This window comes from Alternaria ventricosa (assembly GCF_023758065.1).
Source record: "Alternaria ventricosa strain BMP 2768 chromosome Unknown scaffold_1, whole genome shotgun sequence".
Classification (NCBI taxonomy): domain Eukaryota; kingdom Fungi; phylum Ascomycota; class Dothideomycetes; order Pleosporales; family Pleosporaceae; genus Alternaria; species Alternaria ventricosa.
Genome location: NW_026055681.1, coordinates 2,625,074 through 2,640,744, shown reverse-complemented (window position 1 = coordinate 2,640,744; position 15,671 = coordinate 2,625,074). Strand labels below are relative to the sequence as shown.

Sequence of the window (15,671 nt, the reverse complement as noted above, 5' to 3'; positions counted from 1 at the left end):
CGTTCTTGCAACCAATGTATTCATTTTGTATCGTCACAAGCCGGGGGATCGTACCAGGCAGCCGTTGCGCGCCATGTCACGTAACCTCGTCCTCAAGGAGATAGATGATAGACAGTAGAAGACCCCATGTAAAAGCCCAGGATGAACACCGCTCCATGCTCCCCCATACACCGCTCCATCTTTCTCCTCTCCAAGCCCAAAAGCGATACCGCTTAACGGTAAGACTTCTGGTACCTGGCGCGCGCACCTGGACCGCCGAACTTCTTGGGCTCGCACCGCCTGTTGTCGGCAACGAGCAGTGTGCGGTCGTACTGGATCAGGGCCTGCTTGAGCTGGTTCTTCGAGTGCTCGTCGACGTACTTTTGGTAGTAGGCGATGATGGATTTGGCGATGGCTTGGCGGATGGCGTAGACTTGCGAGGTGTGTCCACCACCGGAGACGCGGACGCGGATGTCGACATCAGCTGCCCATGATGTTAGTATTGTGCCCGTGATTCCTTCGCAGCTTCCTCCCTGGGGTTTCGTGTGTGCGTACCGAACTTGTCAACACCGAGGATGAGGATGGGCTCGTAGACCTTGAATCGCAAGATCTCGGGCTGGACGAGGGAAAGAGGCTTTCCGTTAACCTTGACGAGACCCTTTCCGGCCTAGAATTTCATCGTAAGTATGCTGTTCGGATGCGCGTTCGATCGTGGTATTGCGTGTGTACCTTGCAGTGGGCGACAGCTGTGGGCGGTATTGTTAGCCTTGTTCTTCTTCTTGCTCTGGGGTGTCGGGCGGCGGGGTTTGCGTACCAGTCGCGGTCTTCTTCTTGCCGAAGCATTGCACGCTCTGGGAGGCCATGTTGGGCGACTGTGGAATGTGCGTGCGGTTAGTACGGGTGGGCGTGGTCGGTTTGGCTGTCGTCGATGGGTGGAAGTTACCCGACGATGTTGCATGTCGAAATTCAGTGGGCGCACGGACCCGCTATCCCTGTAAGCGATTAGCGTCGCGGCGGGCTAGCGCCGTCAGCTCCAGAAGCCGCGCATCTTCAACCTTGCCACGAGCAATTTCAGATCCCGATCCAGAGCATCTTTAGAGCTACTACTGTTGTTTGAACTGCGCCTCACTTCTAATATTGTCCATGTGCAAGTCGGTATAATCTGACAATCGCGAGTTACTTCAGCGTTCGCGATTATGATTCGTGCGTTGCGAAAGTAGAGAAACAGACATTGGAAAGCTCTTCTTTTCGTTGCGTGTGTGCTAGAAGGCCTCCAAAAAAAGTAAAGCACCCTAAACCAACGTCTCTCATTCACACGCCTACCAGTCGCTTTCATCGCCAACCCCATTCAGCGACACCCATCAAGTTTCTGATTACCATACTACTCCCATACCAAAATGTCATGCTCTCAGAAAACTTGCCCTTGTTATGTGGCCCCGTCACTTGCCACAGATTCATCGCACAAACTATATGTTTTCGGAAGTAATGGAGAAGGTCAACTCGGGATCCCAGCAGCCGAGATAGTCAACACTCCAACCCCAGTTCTCAATTCTACAACCGGCTGTTGCCCTATTCCTTTGGACGAGATATCTTACATCAGAGGCGGCGACAATCACACGGTACTGTTCACGAAAAGCGGCGTGGTCTACAGTCTTGGTGATAATCGCAAAGGTCAGCGGGGAAAGCAAGAGCCCACGTCTCCCCTTGAACCATTCCGCATTTTGTCACATAATGACAGTTTCGCCGCCGCTACATGCGAATCCTCGGCTTGTGTTGAGTCTTTCGAGCCTTTCGAGCCTGTCGAGCCTGACGAGTTAAGAAATTGCATCAAGATGTTCGGTTCCAACAACTGGGGTGAGCTAGGCTCACGCGAAGGCTCCAGCCTGCTTTTCCTTCGAGGCAGGATGATCGATTTCGCAGCAGGAGCTTGGCATTACATCGCCGTAATGGAAAATGGCTCAGTATACGGTTGGGGAAAAGCACGTCTCGGTCAGCTTGGGGAGGGACTGTACGGCGGCAAAGGCATGGCGCCTAGTCCAATCGAAGGTATACCGTTTAGACCTAAGAAGGTGGTATGCGGGAAAGACTTCACATACCTAGTCAGTGATCCAGCTGAGGGTAAACACCATCTCCTCGGCAAAGACAAGTTCAACATCATCTCGAACATGCCTGAACATGTCAAGGACTGGAAAGACATCGGCGCGACATGGCACGCCATCTTCGTGCTCTTTGACGACGGCACTCTTACCGCGTGGGGTAAAGAGAACATGTGGAAGCTACTACCACCCAATCTACCGCTTCTGGATAAGATCGCTGTTGGATCAGACCACATCCTCGCTGTGACGAAAGAGGGCAAATTAATATCATGGGGTTGGGGTAAACATGGGAACTGTGGCGATCTGTCAAATATTGGGGTTGAAATGAAGAACGATATGGTCAGCGGGTTCTGGAACGAAATCAGCATACCAGGAGAGATCCAGACGATTGGGGCTGGGTATTGTACTAGCTTCGTGGTTACGAAACAAGGTTGAAGATCCGCTAATCAAAAGAGTATCATTATAATCCACGAGTACCTACGTTGCGGTCATTCCTCCATATACAACAGCTTCATCAACCATCAAATTTAACAATTCAGAAACCCTCTCTAACCAAACTCCACTCCGCAACCGTCCCCCCATCCGTCGCATTCTCGGCGAAAAGATTTCCACTAATCCCCAAATGCGCATACCGTCCGCTCCAAATGCTCTGCTCAAGAGTGACGTTCGTCTGATTGCCAATGTACGTCTTGATCTCATACGCCGTAACGGGATCCCAAGGTGCGCTTATCTCAACTTCTCCTGCTGTTACCTTCCTCACATCTTCATCGAGTTCTGAGCTGGATTGACTTTCGAATGGAGGCAAAGAGGTGTTGGAGAAATGAATTTCGAAGTGTGAGGGTGGCTGGTTGCCCCAATCCATTACGACCTTATTGATAGGGTAGAAAGATGAATCGCCGAGATCTACGGTCAGGTAACTGGTGATGTTCGCAAGTTCGGGTTGCCATTTCGTACTTGCGGCACCGTCGATAGCCGCAATAGGAAACTGGCCAGGTTTGTTACCCTGGGATGGTGGGAGCAGAGCTTTGCATTGGAGGATGTTACCGCCGACTGTGAGTATTTCGCCCATTGGTCGGTTGCGCACTACGAGTGGCTCATCGCCAAGTTCGTACGTTGTGTTATCGCGGTTGCTTCGGGTACCAATCGTGACTGGGATGGGTTTGTCAAAGTACGTCGCATTCGCCGATGTTAGAGTATAATTCTCTCGTGGCAGACGTGTCAAAGTCGTGTGCGTCGAGTTGGAAGTAGCGTTGATACCATGGCCCATCCAGTAGAAGGTACGGTAGTTCAGATATGGGATCTGCGGCGGCAGCGTGGGGTCGATATCCAGCCTATCGTAGTAGAGACCGAGACCAAGATATCCGAAAATACCCACGCGGTTGGTTCCTCCCATGCCGGTCAGAAAAGGGAACGCAGGGTGCGTGCCGCCGTTCTCGTCGACGTTGTCAATGAGTTGTTCGGAGTATTGGTACCATGGTGCGCGTACGTATGGCGAGGATGAGTAAACGTCGTAGGTAAAGCTCGAGCAGCCAGATGGTGAAACTTCGTTTGCGACGACGGCAAACGAAGAGTAGGTCATCGCGGGGCCGTCAAGAGACTGCTTTGCTGCGTAGTAGTCCAGGTTGGCTAAGCTGTATGGGTTGGGGTAATGTAGTAGGTCGTCGACCAGAACAACGTCTGAACAGTAGTTATGATTAGAGACTCAACTATCGAAGAGGTGGATGTTACGTACCAGCCTGTTTAACCGCAACTGATCCATTCATCCCAGTGTACTCAACAATGATGCCAGCATTCTCGTTGATTGGAATTCGCATATTGGATGCCTTGTCTGCCCAGCTAGCATTGGGGCTGCGTCCAAACCAGCTGTTAAACTCGTTCGTTTCGAGGAAATGGCGTTGCATGAGTGCAGTGGTAAAAGCAATGTTGTTGACCTGGTTGGCGTATTCGTCCGGGTCCGTTGCGTTCCATAGCTCATATGCGCCGGATGTTTCGTTGAAGTCCAGTAATTGGCCAAAGAAATGCGCAATAGCGTTCGAGATCGGCAATAGAGTGTCGTTGAAGTATTCGCCATCTCCAGTGATGATCAAGTGATTGTTGAGCGCAAGACTGATGTCGCCGTTAAGGTGGTACTCGTAGTCGAAGCACGCGCCAGTCCCTGTGCAGTTGCCAAATCGTCCGCTTGTCCACGGGTATACAGCTCCTCCAGGTGTAAAACGGCCTGTCTGGTTTTTGCTCGATTGATACGCAGTTTCGACGTTGCGTTGCGCTTGATCGAAGTGTTCTACGCGGTACTTGATGACATTCTGAGCGTGTTGCGGATGCGATACTTGGACTCCTGGTGCCATCCATACGTCTGCATCCCAGAAGATCATACCGCCGTAGCAGTCTGAGCCCAACCCACATACGGGAATACTGTAGATGTCCAGCTTTGTATTGTTGTTGGCTGCAGCCACAGCATTGGGTCCGACCATATTCGATAGCAAGTAGAATGGGTTGGTTCGTGCCATGATATGCAATGTTCGTACGTCTGGATCTTCCGGGAGAGATCCGTTCGGTAGGTGGTAATCATCAACCGAGTCCGGTGTTAGTATAGACTCCCACTCTTCAATATGAGAATGCAACAGCTTGTAGTAACCCTCTTCGGCACCGGATTGTGAGGCGTCGCGTGCTACATTCTGCGGATCCGGGAAAGCATCAGTCGATGCAACTCCTATGAACTTGGTGATTTCGGTGGGACGGAAGGCGACAAGTTCGACCGGGAGAGACTGCGCAATGGTTGAGCCATTGCCGCCACTGAAGATGCCGCCGGCTACTTCACTACGAGCAGTAAGATTGACCCAATCGCTGCCACTCAGAGTCGAATATACATAAGCCTTTACGTCGGTGATGTTTCCCGGGCTGACAGCGGACCAGATCGTAGGCGTGTCTTCTTCAAACTTCTTCTCAACGAAGTCTGAGCGAACAGCACAGTCACCGTCAAGAACGTCGTACACCGTCACGTTGAGGTCGCGTGTCGCAGTCAGTCTTAGCCTGACTGCTGCTTTATTGACATAAAGCTTGTGCACAAACATCTGATAGTCCACGTCAACTGTCCCATCTCCGGAACCACCAGGCCGCCAATTGTATCGCCAGCTTGCAATTCCAGCTTTTACATCTAGACTCGATACGAAATCCGATATGTGGTCGGGGTTGACTGACGCATTCAGGAATTGACCGTTGGCTTCCACAACGATACCACTAGCATGTGGAATACCGGCAGTGAAGCTCTCCCACCCATACTGATACAGCCAAGGGTAATTCGTTCCGTTTGTTCGTGGCTGACTATTCCAGAAGCCTGCGATGGTCGAGAAAGCTTGTCGTCTGCTGAACAGCGGCCACCCACTTATAACGTCGCCGTCCACTGGCTCATCCACTTCGAAAAAAGGTCCTGCTGATGCTACATTGATGCCAAAGTAGCCATTTGCAAGCGTTAGGCGGGACTGGTAGTGGCCTTGATCCAGGGCATGTGTCGCTATAACCCAATTCTGGTCATCCCATGTTACATCCTTGAATTGTTCATGTTCGCTGCTGGTGGAGCATGAAACTAAGCGCGATGAAGCTAAAAGCGCAACGGTAGCTCGACGGAGGTTTGTCGATAGCATGTCCTGCTATCGAGAGAAGAGTAAGATCGTGATAACGGAGCAGCACCCGACGTGTTTAAGGCACGCCGGCCTTAAAGCAGTCCTAAAACAAGGTACAAAGCCATGCCGATCAAGCATTATTGGCACTAGACTTCTACGGGACGCCACCCGTTCGTCTCTCTTACCTTTTTCTACACCGCTAGGCACGGGCTAGCTGCTGCGATCGCTCGTCATACGCTCCTTTTGCGGGCGCTAGCTGAGTCGCCCAGCATGCTTGCGCGACAGCTTCATAGCCTCATTTGATGTTCATCAGGTAGCGAGAGAGTCTGGGAAGGATGTGGTTGAACAAAGGTTTGATGCGTCGTTGTGGTTCTTGGCAAATGATGAGGACGCGTCGATTTCGAGCACCACAGGCGATTAGAGCCGAAGCTGTCGGGATCGTGCGCATGTGACGTCACGGCTGACATCCCAACGAAGCCCTGGAGACTAAACTTGTCGCCTTATCGTTCATCGGATGCCAAATAGTGCTGATCGCATCAAACCAGCGATGTTCCCAGGAGCTGGTCTATCGCGAGGCTTAGGGCTGGCCGTCAGCTCGCGGTCAGGCCGCCCATTCTGTGAGTGGCTGAGTCGCGCCATCACGATGCGTAAGCACAGGGCATTCTCAGCTGGATGACAGCTTTCTCCACTCCACCCACCATGGCCCGGCGCATCGCGTCAAAGCTCAGAAAACGCGCCAGGAAGACTAAGAAAGAAATCTACCTCCCTCTCGATGCTGCGACGCGTGCAATCCGTGTGCTACACCTTCACCCTGGCGCCGGGGAGGATGACATTCGCGCAGAGCTCCAGGCCTCTTCCATTGACGATGTTCGAGGGCGCTATATCGCAGTTTCGTACACGTGGGGTTCCGAAGGCGTCGCTCGCCAGGTTCTGATAACGTGCAACGGGAAACTTCTTTCTGTTTCTGAGAATCTTGCCACGGCTCTGCGCAAACTTCGACAACCTGACCATGAGGTCCTGCTTTGGGCGGACGCGCTCTGTATTAACCAAGCAGATGCTTCAGAGAGAACAAGACAAGTTGGCTTGATGGGTGATATATACAGCAACAGTCGCGAGACGATCATATGGCTTGGCGAACCAACGCCTGGTGAAGATATTGGCTCCCGCTTTTTGAAGGGCAATGCTTCCGAAATAGCGTGGACAGGTGGTTCCAGAGACAGCGACCTGCGGGATGAGTTTATGCTCGATTTTGAGAACACGTGTAAAGTAGCACCGTTGGTCGCATTTGCAGACACACCCGCGGCGAACACAGGGCCGGATATTTTTGGTGCGTTTTGTTTAATCCAGGACTTCGCCGAAGACATTTCGTACCCTCTGCTGAAGTTGCTGGATCGCAACAAAGCCACTATATCGGAACGCATCGAATATCCTAGGAGACATGGCCTGATTGCGACAAACAGTCGTTGGCATGGGTCACAGTCTCTTAGGGTGTGGGACGGCCTCGCAAGATTAATGAATAGGGCTTGGGTGATTATCCACGTTCTCTTCATCTGGTCTGAACTGACAATAGAACTGGCAGTGGCAGCGCATTTGGGTCATCCAAGAGACCGTACTCTCGAGAAACGCCACGGTACATTACGGCATGCTTTCAGCCCCCTGGTCAATGTTCGCTAGCGCCGCCATTAATTATGTCCAGCGGCGTCACACGTTGTGCCTTGATCTGGCTGGGACGCTCTATGGGCAAGACACACTGGATCAGTTCAGCAACTTCGTGCTTCGAATCGAAGAGACAAGACTTTGTCACGAGAGTAGCTCCGAAAACGCAACGTTGCTGGATCTGCTTTGGAAGTTTCGACCCCTACAGGCGACTGACAAACGAGACAAAGTTTTTGCTCTCCTCGGATTGACTACGGACTGGCAAGGTTTGCCAGCGTTGATCCCCGATTACAATAGCGATGCGACGAAAATATTCACTCGAACGACTTGGGGCAACCTACGACGAACAGGATCGCTCTCAGTCCTTGCAGGAGATCTTGAAGCTGTCCTGAATCGCAGACGTCTTGAAGGTCTTCCTTCTTGGGTAATGGACTGGTCGCTACCATGCCTTCCTGTTGAAATAGAAAGAGTTGGCTCATTGAACATGTACAACGCAAGTGGTAACCGTGAAGGCCCGGTGCGGTACCATCCGGAGAACAATGCACTAGAGCTTGAGGCTGTGTACATCGACTATGTGTCCACCATTGGCGAGGTCAGCCGACATACACAGATCAGCGATACATGCGCCGTCATAAAGTCCTGGAAATTGCTCACCAATCACTTCGCGCAAAACCTAAAGACATATCCTACTGGCGAGCTATATCAGGATGTCTTTTGGCGGGCATTGATCGGAGATCTGATACGTACGGATGCTTCTCCAAACACGCGCGGGGCGAAGAGCTCTTATCGCCGAGCTACGAAAGACGATTATGAGTCCTATAGGGCGTGGAGTATGTGGTCTCGATGCATCTCACGAGACACGTTCTCTCGAACAGCTTCGTTTTCGCAGCGCGACCTTGATGAAGGCATATCTGGGGTACATCACGCTCTCAAAACTGCGACAGCGTCCCGACGTTTTTTTCTTACCAAATCTGGATACATGGGTATTGGCCCAAGAACAACCGTCGTGGGCGATAGAGTGCATGTTTTCAAGGGCGGAAATGTGCCGTTCATCGTCCGGAAAGATGGATTAGTCACTGCGGATGGTGATAGAGATATTTCAGACCCTAGCGATACGCCAGTGGGTGATAGCTTTCGCTTGATAGGCGACTGCTTTGTTTACGGATTGATGGACGGCGAGGCCTTCACGCAAAAATCCCGGCATGCTGGGAAAATCAATTTAGTTTGACCATCCGGTTCGACACTTTCTCGAGATCGGCCATAACTAGCAGCAGAACTCAATTCGCATACCAAACTGATAATATATGTACAGGAGAACGAAACAAAACCATTTCACCAGACCTCACAGTCATCACCCTACTGCGGAAGTTTAAACATGTATCCATGCGCGGGGTACCGACATCTCACGAACGTAGTAGCCTACCACTTGCGCTCTACCTTCAACTTCCTCCACCAATCCCTCAGCATCCAAGCATCGAACTCGGTGATCTCCATGGCGCTACCGGCCATCATAATGAAGTTGGTCTGGCCCTGCGGCACCCAGTCGTAAAAGTCTGACACGGATTTAGCACGAATCATGACGAAATACATATAGAGCATACCTAGAAGACCGAAGCCGTGGCCCATCTCGTGGAGCAGGATGTGAATATTTTCCTGGTCAATGTTGTTCAGGAAGTAGTCCGGACCAATCTCCTCTCCCCAGTTGTATCCATAGCCGCCCATCTGACCCTCAAGACTTTTATCAAGCCATAGGCTGATGTCGTAGCGGCTGGCCTCACCACCGGGGCACTGGCTCATATCGCCATCCAAATGAGCGGCGCGATAGCAGCGAGTATCGCACTCGGGTACGCCGTCACCATCGGTGGTGGTGTAGATGTCCAGACCGTTGACATCACCTTCGATGAGGTTCTTGTCCTTGACAGCGTAGCCGACAACGTTAACATTAAGCTCAGTAAGCGGGAATCCTTCGAATCCAACGAGCACGTCGAACCACTTCTGCATCGAGCGCTGCAAAGCTTTGACGGTGGATGCGCGCGCACTCGCAGTGCTTTTACCCGAGTGGTTCCAGCGGACACAGTAGTTGATACTCCCGTTGTTGGCCATCATCTGATCAATGATCCAGTTCTTGTCTTGAAGACCTTGGGGATTCTCCTTCATGGTCTGCTTCCATACCTGGTCTAGACCGGTGACCATATCGGAGGGCGGGTTCCATGTCGTCGCTTTGGGGATTGGTGCGGGTGAGGTAGGGTCTTCCGCGCGGACGAAGACGCTGCGCTGTTCGAGCGAGCAAAAGCGACGGTCGATGTGCTTGATGGTTGGGTGTGCCAGCGCACCCAGACCGAAAGCTGAAAATGCGATAATAGAATTGAAGTTCACCATGGCGGTGGTATAAACGAGTGACAATGGAGATACAAAAATAAACAGAGAGCGAAACAAAATGAATGTAGATGGTCGGTTTCTCTGTTCACCAAACAGCAGCTCATCACGCCTGTTATACTACCTAGGCATGAACATCGTACAACCTTTTGTACGGAATACGCGTATATGATGGTTGACCCTGAAGCGAGCAGGAAGTGGTGGGTCATGTCGGACATTGCGAACCGAAGTAGGATTGTTCGCAATCATCTATCGCGTAATGCAGACTCCACGTTTGCGGGAACAACTACTACGTCTATTTCGTGAATAGTAAACACATGAGGCTGGGTGTTTCATGAAGAATCAACTTGTCGTGTGTTTGGATTAGAGGACCTCGGGAAGGTGCGGGTGGGGCTGCTGGCACGTGCGGACTCAAATTTCTCCGTGAGATGTGAGACGCGACGAATCTACATCGACGTTGTGTTCCTGGTGAACATCCTCGAGCCCATACGGCATGCGCTTCGTTTGCATGGCGAGTTGATCTAGTACTATTGAATAAACATTTTTCCTCACACGTAGTATCTGTTTAGGTACATTCGTCACATGCGGCTCATTTCCATTATCGGTATATTCGCACACTCGGTGTATTCATAAAATCGGTGCATTACAAGACGAGTATGGGCACGAAGTCTGCACATGTATCGCGGTACCTAGGTATGTTTGACAGGTTGGTGCACTTGGCGTAGTAGAAGCAAGCAGGCGCAAGGCTGTTTTCGCCGCGATTTACGATAGATAACCCAAGTTTGGTAAAAGTTGAAGGGCATGGCGAGAACTGCCGTACCGTGTAGACTCGACGTCTAGCTCGAACAACTGTCTCTCTGCTGTCGATCAAGATGGAGATACACACCGAGCGCGTTGGCATAAGTACTGCTTCAAGCGGCTGTAGGTGTAGGAGAAACTGCCAAAGTTACCCATCTTCCATTCCAAAGGAGAACAAACACCATATCGAACATGACACTCGCCCAAGATATCCTCGCTCTTGCCAGTAAGGGGCCGGCAGGTCTCGAGGAGGCTGACCGGCTCGCCTTACTGCAAGCCTCCGAGAAGCTCACACAAGCCCTGGAAACACCCATGGACAAGTTTCTGCGTCATTTCTTCGTGCGTCTTTTCGATATTGATAACCATTTCTCCATGCAGCATACATAATCACTTCACCGTAACACATGGCTAATGATGCTAGGCAATCTATGACCCAATTGTCATCATTCTCGCCGTTGACCTCAACCTTGTCGATATGGCCATAGCGAACAATGGGCCCATTACCGCCGCCGAGCTGGCAGAGAAGAGCAGAGCAGACCTAAGATTAATCAGTAAGCTTTCTTCCATTCAAAACATCACAAAGGATCGCTTACTAATCCCGTCAAGACCGAATTCTCAAGATGCTCGTACCCGAAGTCTTCACCTCGACATCAGACTCTCCACAGCGCTACACCCCAACCGCTTTCGGCCGTGCCATAGCAAAGGGCGCGCCTCTTCGCAGCGCAATCATCCACTTCCATTACCACTTCCGTTCGGCCGTCAAGTTCCCCGATTACTTCGCTGCAAACGGGTACAAGCACCCCGTAGACGCGCGGGATAGCCCCTTCTGCTTTGCCTATGGTTGCAAAGGCGAGACCTACTTTGACTTTATGAACAAGCCGGAGAACGTGAAGATGTTCGACGCATTTAACGAAACGATGACGCTGGTGAAGCCAGGTGAGCACAACAAATTTGTGCAATCGTACCCGGTCAAGGAGCGCCTCGCCATTACCGAACCCTCGCGCCCTCTGTTCGTCGATGTTGGCGGCGGCGTAGGCCATCAAGTAGTAAAGTTTTGCGAGCGTGCAGAAGGGCTACCGGGTGTGCGCATGCTGTTGGATCTTCCGAGCGTTATCGCGCAGGCTAAAGGTCTGCCTGATGGCGTTGTAACCGTCGGACAGAGTTTCTTCGATCCCTTCCCACCTGTTGTCAAGGGCGCCAAGGCTTTCTACCTGCGCATGCTTCTACACGACTGGCCGGAGATGCAGGCCCTTACCATTCTTACAAACATTGTCAACTCAATGGCTGAGGATAGTGTGGTGCTAATTCACGAGGTCATTCTGCCAGAGACGGAGACGGAGGTTGTGCATTTCGATGCCAAGATGGACTGGCAGATGATGAACTTGGGCTCGTCGGAACGAACAGAGGCGCAGTGGAAGGACTTGTTTGGGAAGGCTGGGTTGGAGATAAGAGGTCTGTGGTGGGAAGAGGAGGGTACCAAGGGTAAGAAAGCGTTGATGGAGCTTGGGCTGAAGAAATGAGAAAGTACGCGTTTATCAAATTGAACAGTTAACTTCATGCACGGAATACAGGAGAAGTGTTGAACCTTTCAGGAGCAGCCACTGGGCATGCACAGCGTTCTTCGAACGAATGACGCGTCGCAGATGCCCAGGCTGGAGGACTTCGCGTGATGGTCCTAGCTCAGCCCCACTTCAGCTGCCTTCTGGTGGTCCAGACATGCACTCCTCACAGCATCCTCGCTTCGCTGCTTGTTTGGATGCTGGCATGGCTACACCAATGGCACCTGCAGCTCTGAGTAACATCTCAAGCCTGCAAAACGCCTGTGTCCAGGTGCTGCCTCGTCCGAACCCCGCACGCCGCCCGTCCTTTTCATCGCAATACATCTCTATCCACGGTTGCTCACGTATCATCACCAAAGCCGTATCGTCCCTCGATCACGCTCGGAAACCTCATACTAGCCATACTGCAGCATCATTTCAGCATATATCGCGTCGTATCAACGCGCTAGACTGACGCGTTCATCTCGCGTTTGGAGTATTGTACCCACTACTGTAGTATACCCGGGTCGTACTCGCACGATACCGTACTGACACGATGTAGCGACAAGGTCTATTGTATACGTTACAAGTATATTCTTACCGTTCGCAAGCATGGGCGATCTAGCGCCGCCGAAGAAATGGAGATGGCAGGCTTACGCAGATGCGCCTCTAAACCGGCTGAAAGGAAGCCAGGAGTTCAGGCTGCTCGAACTACAAGCGAGCGAGCTCTCCGGACCTATCAAGTGCGCCCTCCGTACCTACTCGTTCGATTCCGCTCCGCCGGCATACACTGCACTATCCTATACCTGGGGTTCGGCGGACAATTGTAACGCCATCGAACTCAATGGTGTGCCCTTCACCGTCGGCTACAATCTGTGGTCATTCTTAGACGAGATGCGCTCGCAAGAGCAGTATCAATTATACTGGATTGATGCTATCTGCATCAACCAACGTAATGTACTGGAACGCAATCATCAAGTCCAAAATATGCGGCAGATCTATAGTAATGCCGCTTCGGTGTCCATTTGGTTGGGCAGACTCGACCAATCCCCGCATTGTGGCGTGGGCATGGAGTTCCTTGCAACAGGAGAAAAGGCCGAATTCTGCACCTACGACCAGGGCAAGGGTATCCTTGGGCTGTGCTCCAGGAACTACTGGACCAGAGTCTGGATCATCCAAGAGATCATGCTAGCCAAGGAGTGTACGATATACTATTGCAATCTGCGTGCCAATCTGTCGACTTTGTACAACTTGATTGGCGAAGTAAGAGACTTCTATACTCTCGAGCATCCTGAGGGGAAGCCTCAAGTACGTCTACCTCGTCTGCTTCTCGAAACACCGGCAGCTACCATAGTCTTGACGAAGTTTATGGATCGATTTCGACTAGGCGTTCGAAAAACCGTACCTCTGATGCGACTCTTGGAAATATACCGACACCAAATGGCTACAAACATCCTCGACAAAGTCTACGCGTTGCATGGGCTGACACCCGACTCCGAAGCTATGGAAGTTGAATATGAAATTTCCCCTGCACAACTGGCTGTCAAGTTGTTATGTTACGTCTGTCTCAAGTTCGATACAAGGGGGATTGATTTCGTCGAGAGAAGGAAACAGCTCATGCGTTTTGGCGAAATGGTCGCACAGATCCTGGATGTCGCGTGGTCTCCCGATGACATAAGAATGGCAATCACCGTCATCGACGATTGATATGTGTTTCAATCAAACACAGTAGATACAGGCTGTTGATACCGTCGCCTACGAGCTACCCCCAACTTTCGAAATTCACGGAATGCAGGTATATTGTACCACTTCATTGTCTATCTCGCGATTGATTGGGGGGACGTTGCTCTGTTACTACCGCGGGTCTACTGATCTATTGATTACACTTCCACTAAACGAATGTAAAACATGCTGAGACTAATTCATAGCGCCTCGAAATCGTCGAACCATTTGCCGCCCTTGAATTTGCCCTTTACCACATCGATGTTGAACATACATTGCGGCCAATCACCACCATATGGGGTGTTCTGGATATCGACTTCGCGCTCGCCATCTTGACGGGCTCTCTTACACTCGATTGCATTCGAGTAGACATCCATCAGATTGAATTCGTATTTTCCAGTCATCGTGTCCACCACCGTGTTGTCGAGCGGAGAGATCTTGTAGCTATTCGGATTTCCAAACTCATGTTCGTACTCGGGGGTGTGGTAGAGGCCCATACAAAGGCCATCGGTCCATAGGTTGGAGTTTTTTCCAGTCACGCAAAGCTCTTCTGTAGTTTCGACGTTGATGAAGACAAGGTAGCCTAACTCGCTCAAGAGACGGGTACCAAGTGCTTGTTGCTACTACGTATCAGCCAAAACGTTGGGATCAATACATGAGACTTGACTAACGTACCAATAGTTTGTTGCCAACGTTGATGTAATCCTTCCATACGGCATCGACACTCTCAATGACGAACTTGCCCTCGTTGAAAGTACGTCCCACTGGCGATTGGAAGTAGTTACGATCACCAGATTGTCCCGCTTCGGGAAGTTTGCTCTGATCGCCTTCTCCAAAAAGGTTTCGTGCCATATCGGCAATCGCGATCCTGCTCTGGTTGAAGTAATCAGCCAGCATCGTCTCCATTGTTGCCCCGGGATCGCTTGGCTGGTACGTAGAGGCAGCTATTCCAAACCCGCCACTAATCACCGCAAGGGCTCCGCCGTAAGGTCCTGCCCGAGTTGCGAGATCTGCGCTTCGAAGTCCCGCCATCCCGAAGACACCAGATGCTGATGCGAAAGCACCGTTTGCAACTCCGGCCGGATTGATTTTGGAGTTCTCGACACCGAAGTCTGTCTTGAGTTGATCAAGGCTGAGCGAGTTCAGAAGAACGATGCTCTCAAGTTCTGTGTGTAGAGTCTTGAGGACAGTATGCGCCTTGGAAACAGAACGCATGATCCAATAGTACTCCGGTCGATCGCGCGTGAAGAACTCATCTGTCACTGTAAGCTTTTGAAGATTAGTGTTGAGGGTAAAGTATACGGCAATCGGCAGCATGGCCACATGTTCCGTCAAGAGTAGCGCAGTCCCAAGAATCCGACTGTTGCTTATCAAAGACAGCTTGGTCCATGTTGCGAACCCAATTGTCGTACGAACCCAAGGCAATGATGTCGAGTGTGGTGTCGGCGCCCGTCACACGCCAGATGTCCTTGGCGACATCAGCGTTACCGTCGTCGATGTCGTGCCCACAGATCTCGCCAACGTTCTTGCGATCGTCCAGACCCTCTTGTCTGGCCTTGAGGTTGGCGAAGGTGTCTTCAAGCTCAGGTGAGAGTAATGGACTGGCGAAGGCTATTGAAGCGCATAGCATGGAAAAGGCGATTTGAAGTTTCGTCATCATGCAGGAAGATGGAGGAATACTAAATGGAAGGTTTTATAGGCTGCTGGCTCGGTAAAAGGGATGAAGCAAGTGAGGAGGAAGTTGGAAGGTGATGGATAGTCGTGATAGCACAGTATATGTTCAGCATAAAGCAGTTATATACTTTTCGTGACGTTCTGATGATCGAGAGCTCAAGTAAACCTTGGAAGTGTGTGCTCGGAATTCTCAACATCATACAGCATAGCCA

General features: G+C 51.2%; 7 protein-coding genes across 7 annotated transcripts; 3 read left to right on the top strand and 4 right to left on the bottom strand.

Annotated features, from left to right (window-relative positions):
• Window positions 1-212: 212 nt before the first annotated feature.
• J4E93_000906 (uncharacterized protein) lies at window positions 213-842 on the bottom strand (the record flags this gene model as incomplete). Its single annotated transcript, XM_049338862.1, has 4 exons — window positions 213-463; window positions 535-646; window positions 709-725; window positions 794-842. 4 exons carry the CDS (start codon window positions 840-842, stop codon window positions 213-215), a joined length of 429 nt encoding a protein of 142 aa, XP_049204747.1.
• Window positions 843-1,811: 969 nt separating this feature from the next.
• Window positions 1,812-2,510, top strand: J4E93_000905 (uncharacterized protein; the record flags this gene model as incomplete). Its single annotated transcript, XM_049338861.1, has 1 exon — window positions 1,812-2,510. One exon carries the CDS (start codon window positions 1,812-1,814, stop codon window positions 2,508-2,510), a length of 699 nt encoding a protein of 232 aa, XP_049204746.1.
• A 100-nt stretch (window positions 2,511-2,610) lies between these two features.
• Window positions 2,611-5,716, bottom strand: J4E93_000904 (uncharacterized protein; the record flags this gene model as incomplete). Its single annotated transcript, XM_049338860.1, has 2 exons — window positions 2,611-3,752; window positions 3,808-5,716. 2 exons carry the CDS (start codon window positions 5,714-5,716, stop codon window positions 2,611-2,613), a joined length of 3,051 nt encoding a protein of 1,016 aa, XP_049204745.1.
• A 3,054-nt stretch (window positions 5,717-8,770) lies between these two features.
• Window positions 8,771-9,730, bottom strand: J4E93_000903 (uncharacterized protein; the record flags this gene model as incomplete). The annotated part of the gene is made up of 2 exons (XM_049338859.1): window positions 8,771-8,904; window positions 8,953-9,730. 2 exons carry the CDS (start codon window positions 9,728-9,730, stop codon window positions 8,771-8,773), a joined length of 912 nt encoding a protein of 303 aa, XP_049204744.1.
• A 987-nt stretch (window positions 9,731-10,717) lies between these two features.
• On the top strand, window positions 10,718-12,045 carry J4E93_000902 (uncharacterized protein; the record flags this gene model as incomplete). The annotated part of the gene is made up of 3 exons (XM_049338858.1): window positions 10,718-10,864; window positions 10,947-11,076; window positions 11,132-12,045. The coding sequence occupies 3 exons, from the start codon at window positions 10,718-10,720 to the stop codon at window positions 12,043-12,045; spliced, it is 1,191 nt and encodes a 396-aa protein (XP_049204743.1).
• A 630-nt stretch (window positions 12,046-12,675) lies between these two features.
• J4E93_000901 (uncharacterized protein) lies at window positions 12,676-13,770 on the top strand (the record flags this gene model as incomplete). Its single annotated transcript, XM_049338857.1, has 1 exon — window positions 12,676-13,770. The coding sequence occupies one exon, from the start codon at window positions 12,676-12,678 to the stop codon at window positions 13,768-13,770; it is 1,095 nt and encodes a 364-aa protein (XP_049204742.1).
• Window positions 13,771-13,985: 215 nt separating this feature from the next.
• J4E93_000900 (uncharacterized protein) lies at window positions 13,986-15,415 on the bottom strand (the record flags this gene model as incomplete). Its single annotated transcript, XM_049338856.1, has 3 exons — window positions 13,986-14,405; window positions 14,461-15,041; window positions 15,109-15,415. The coding sequence occupies 3 exons, from the start codon at window positions 15,413-15,415 to the stop codon at window positions 13,986-13,988; spliced, it is 1,308 nt and encodes a 435-aa protein (XP_049204741.1).
• Between the last annotated feature and the right edge of the window lie 256 nt (window positions 15,416-15,671).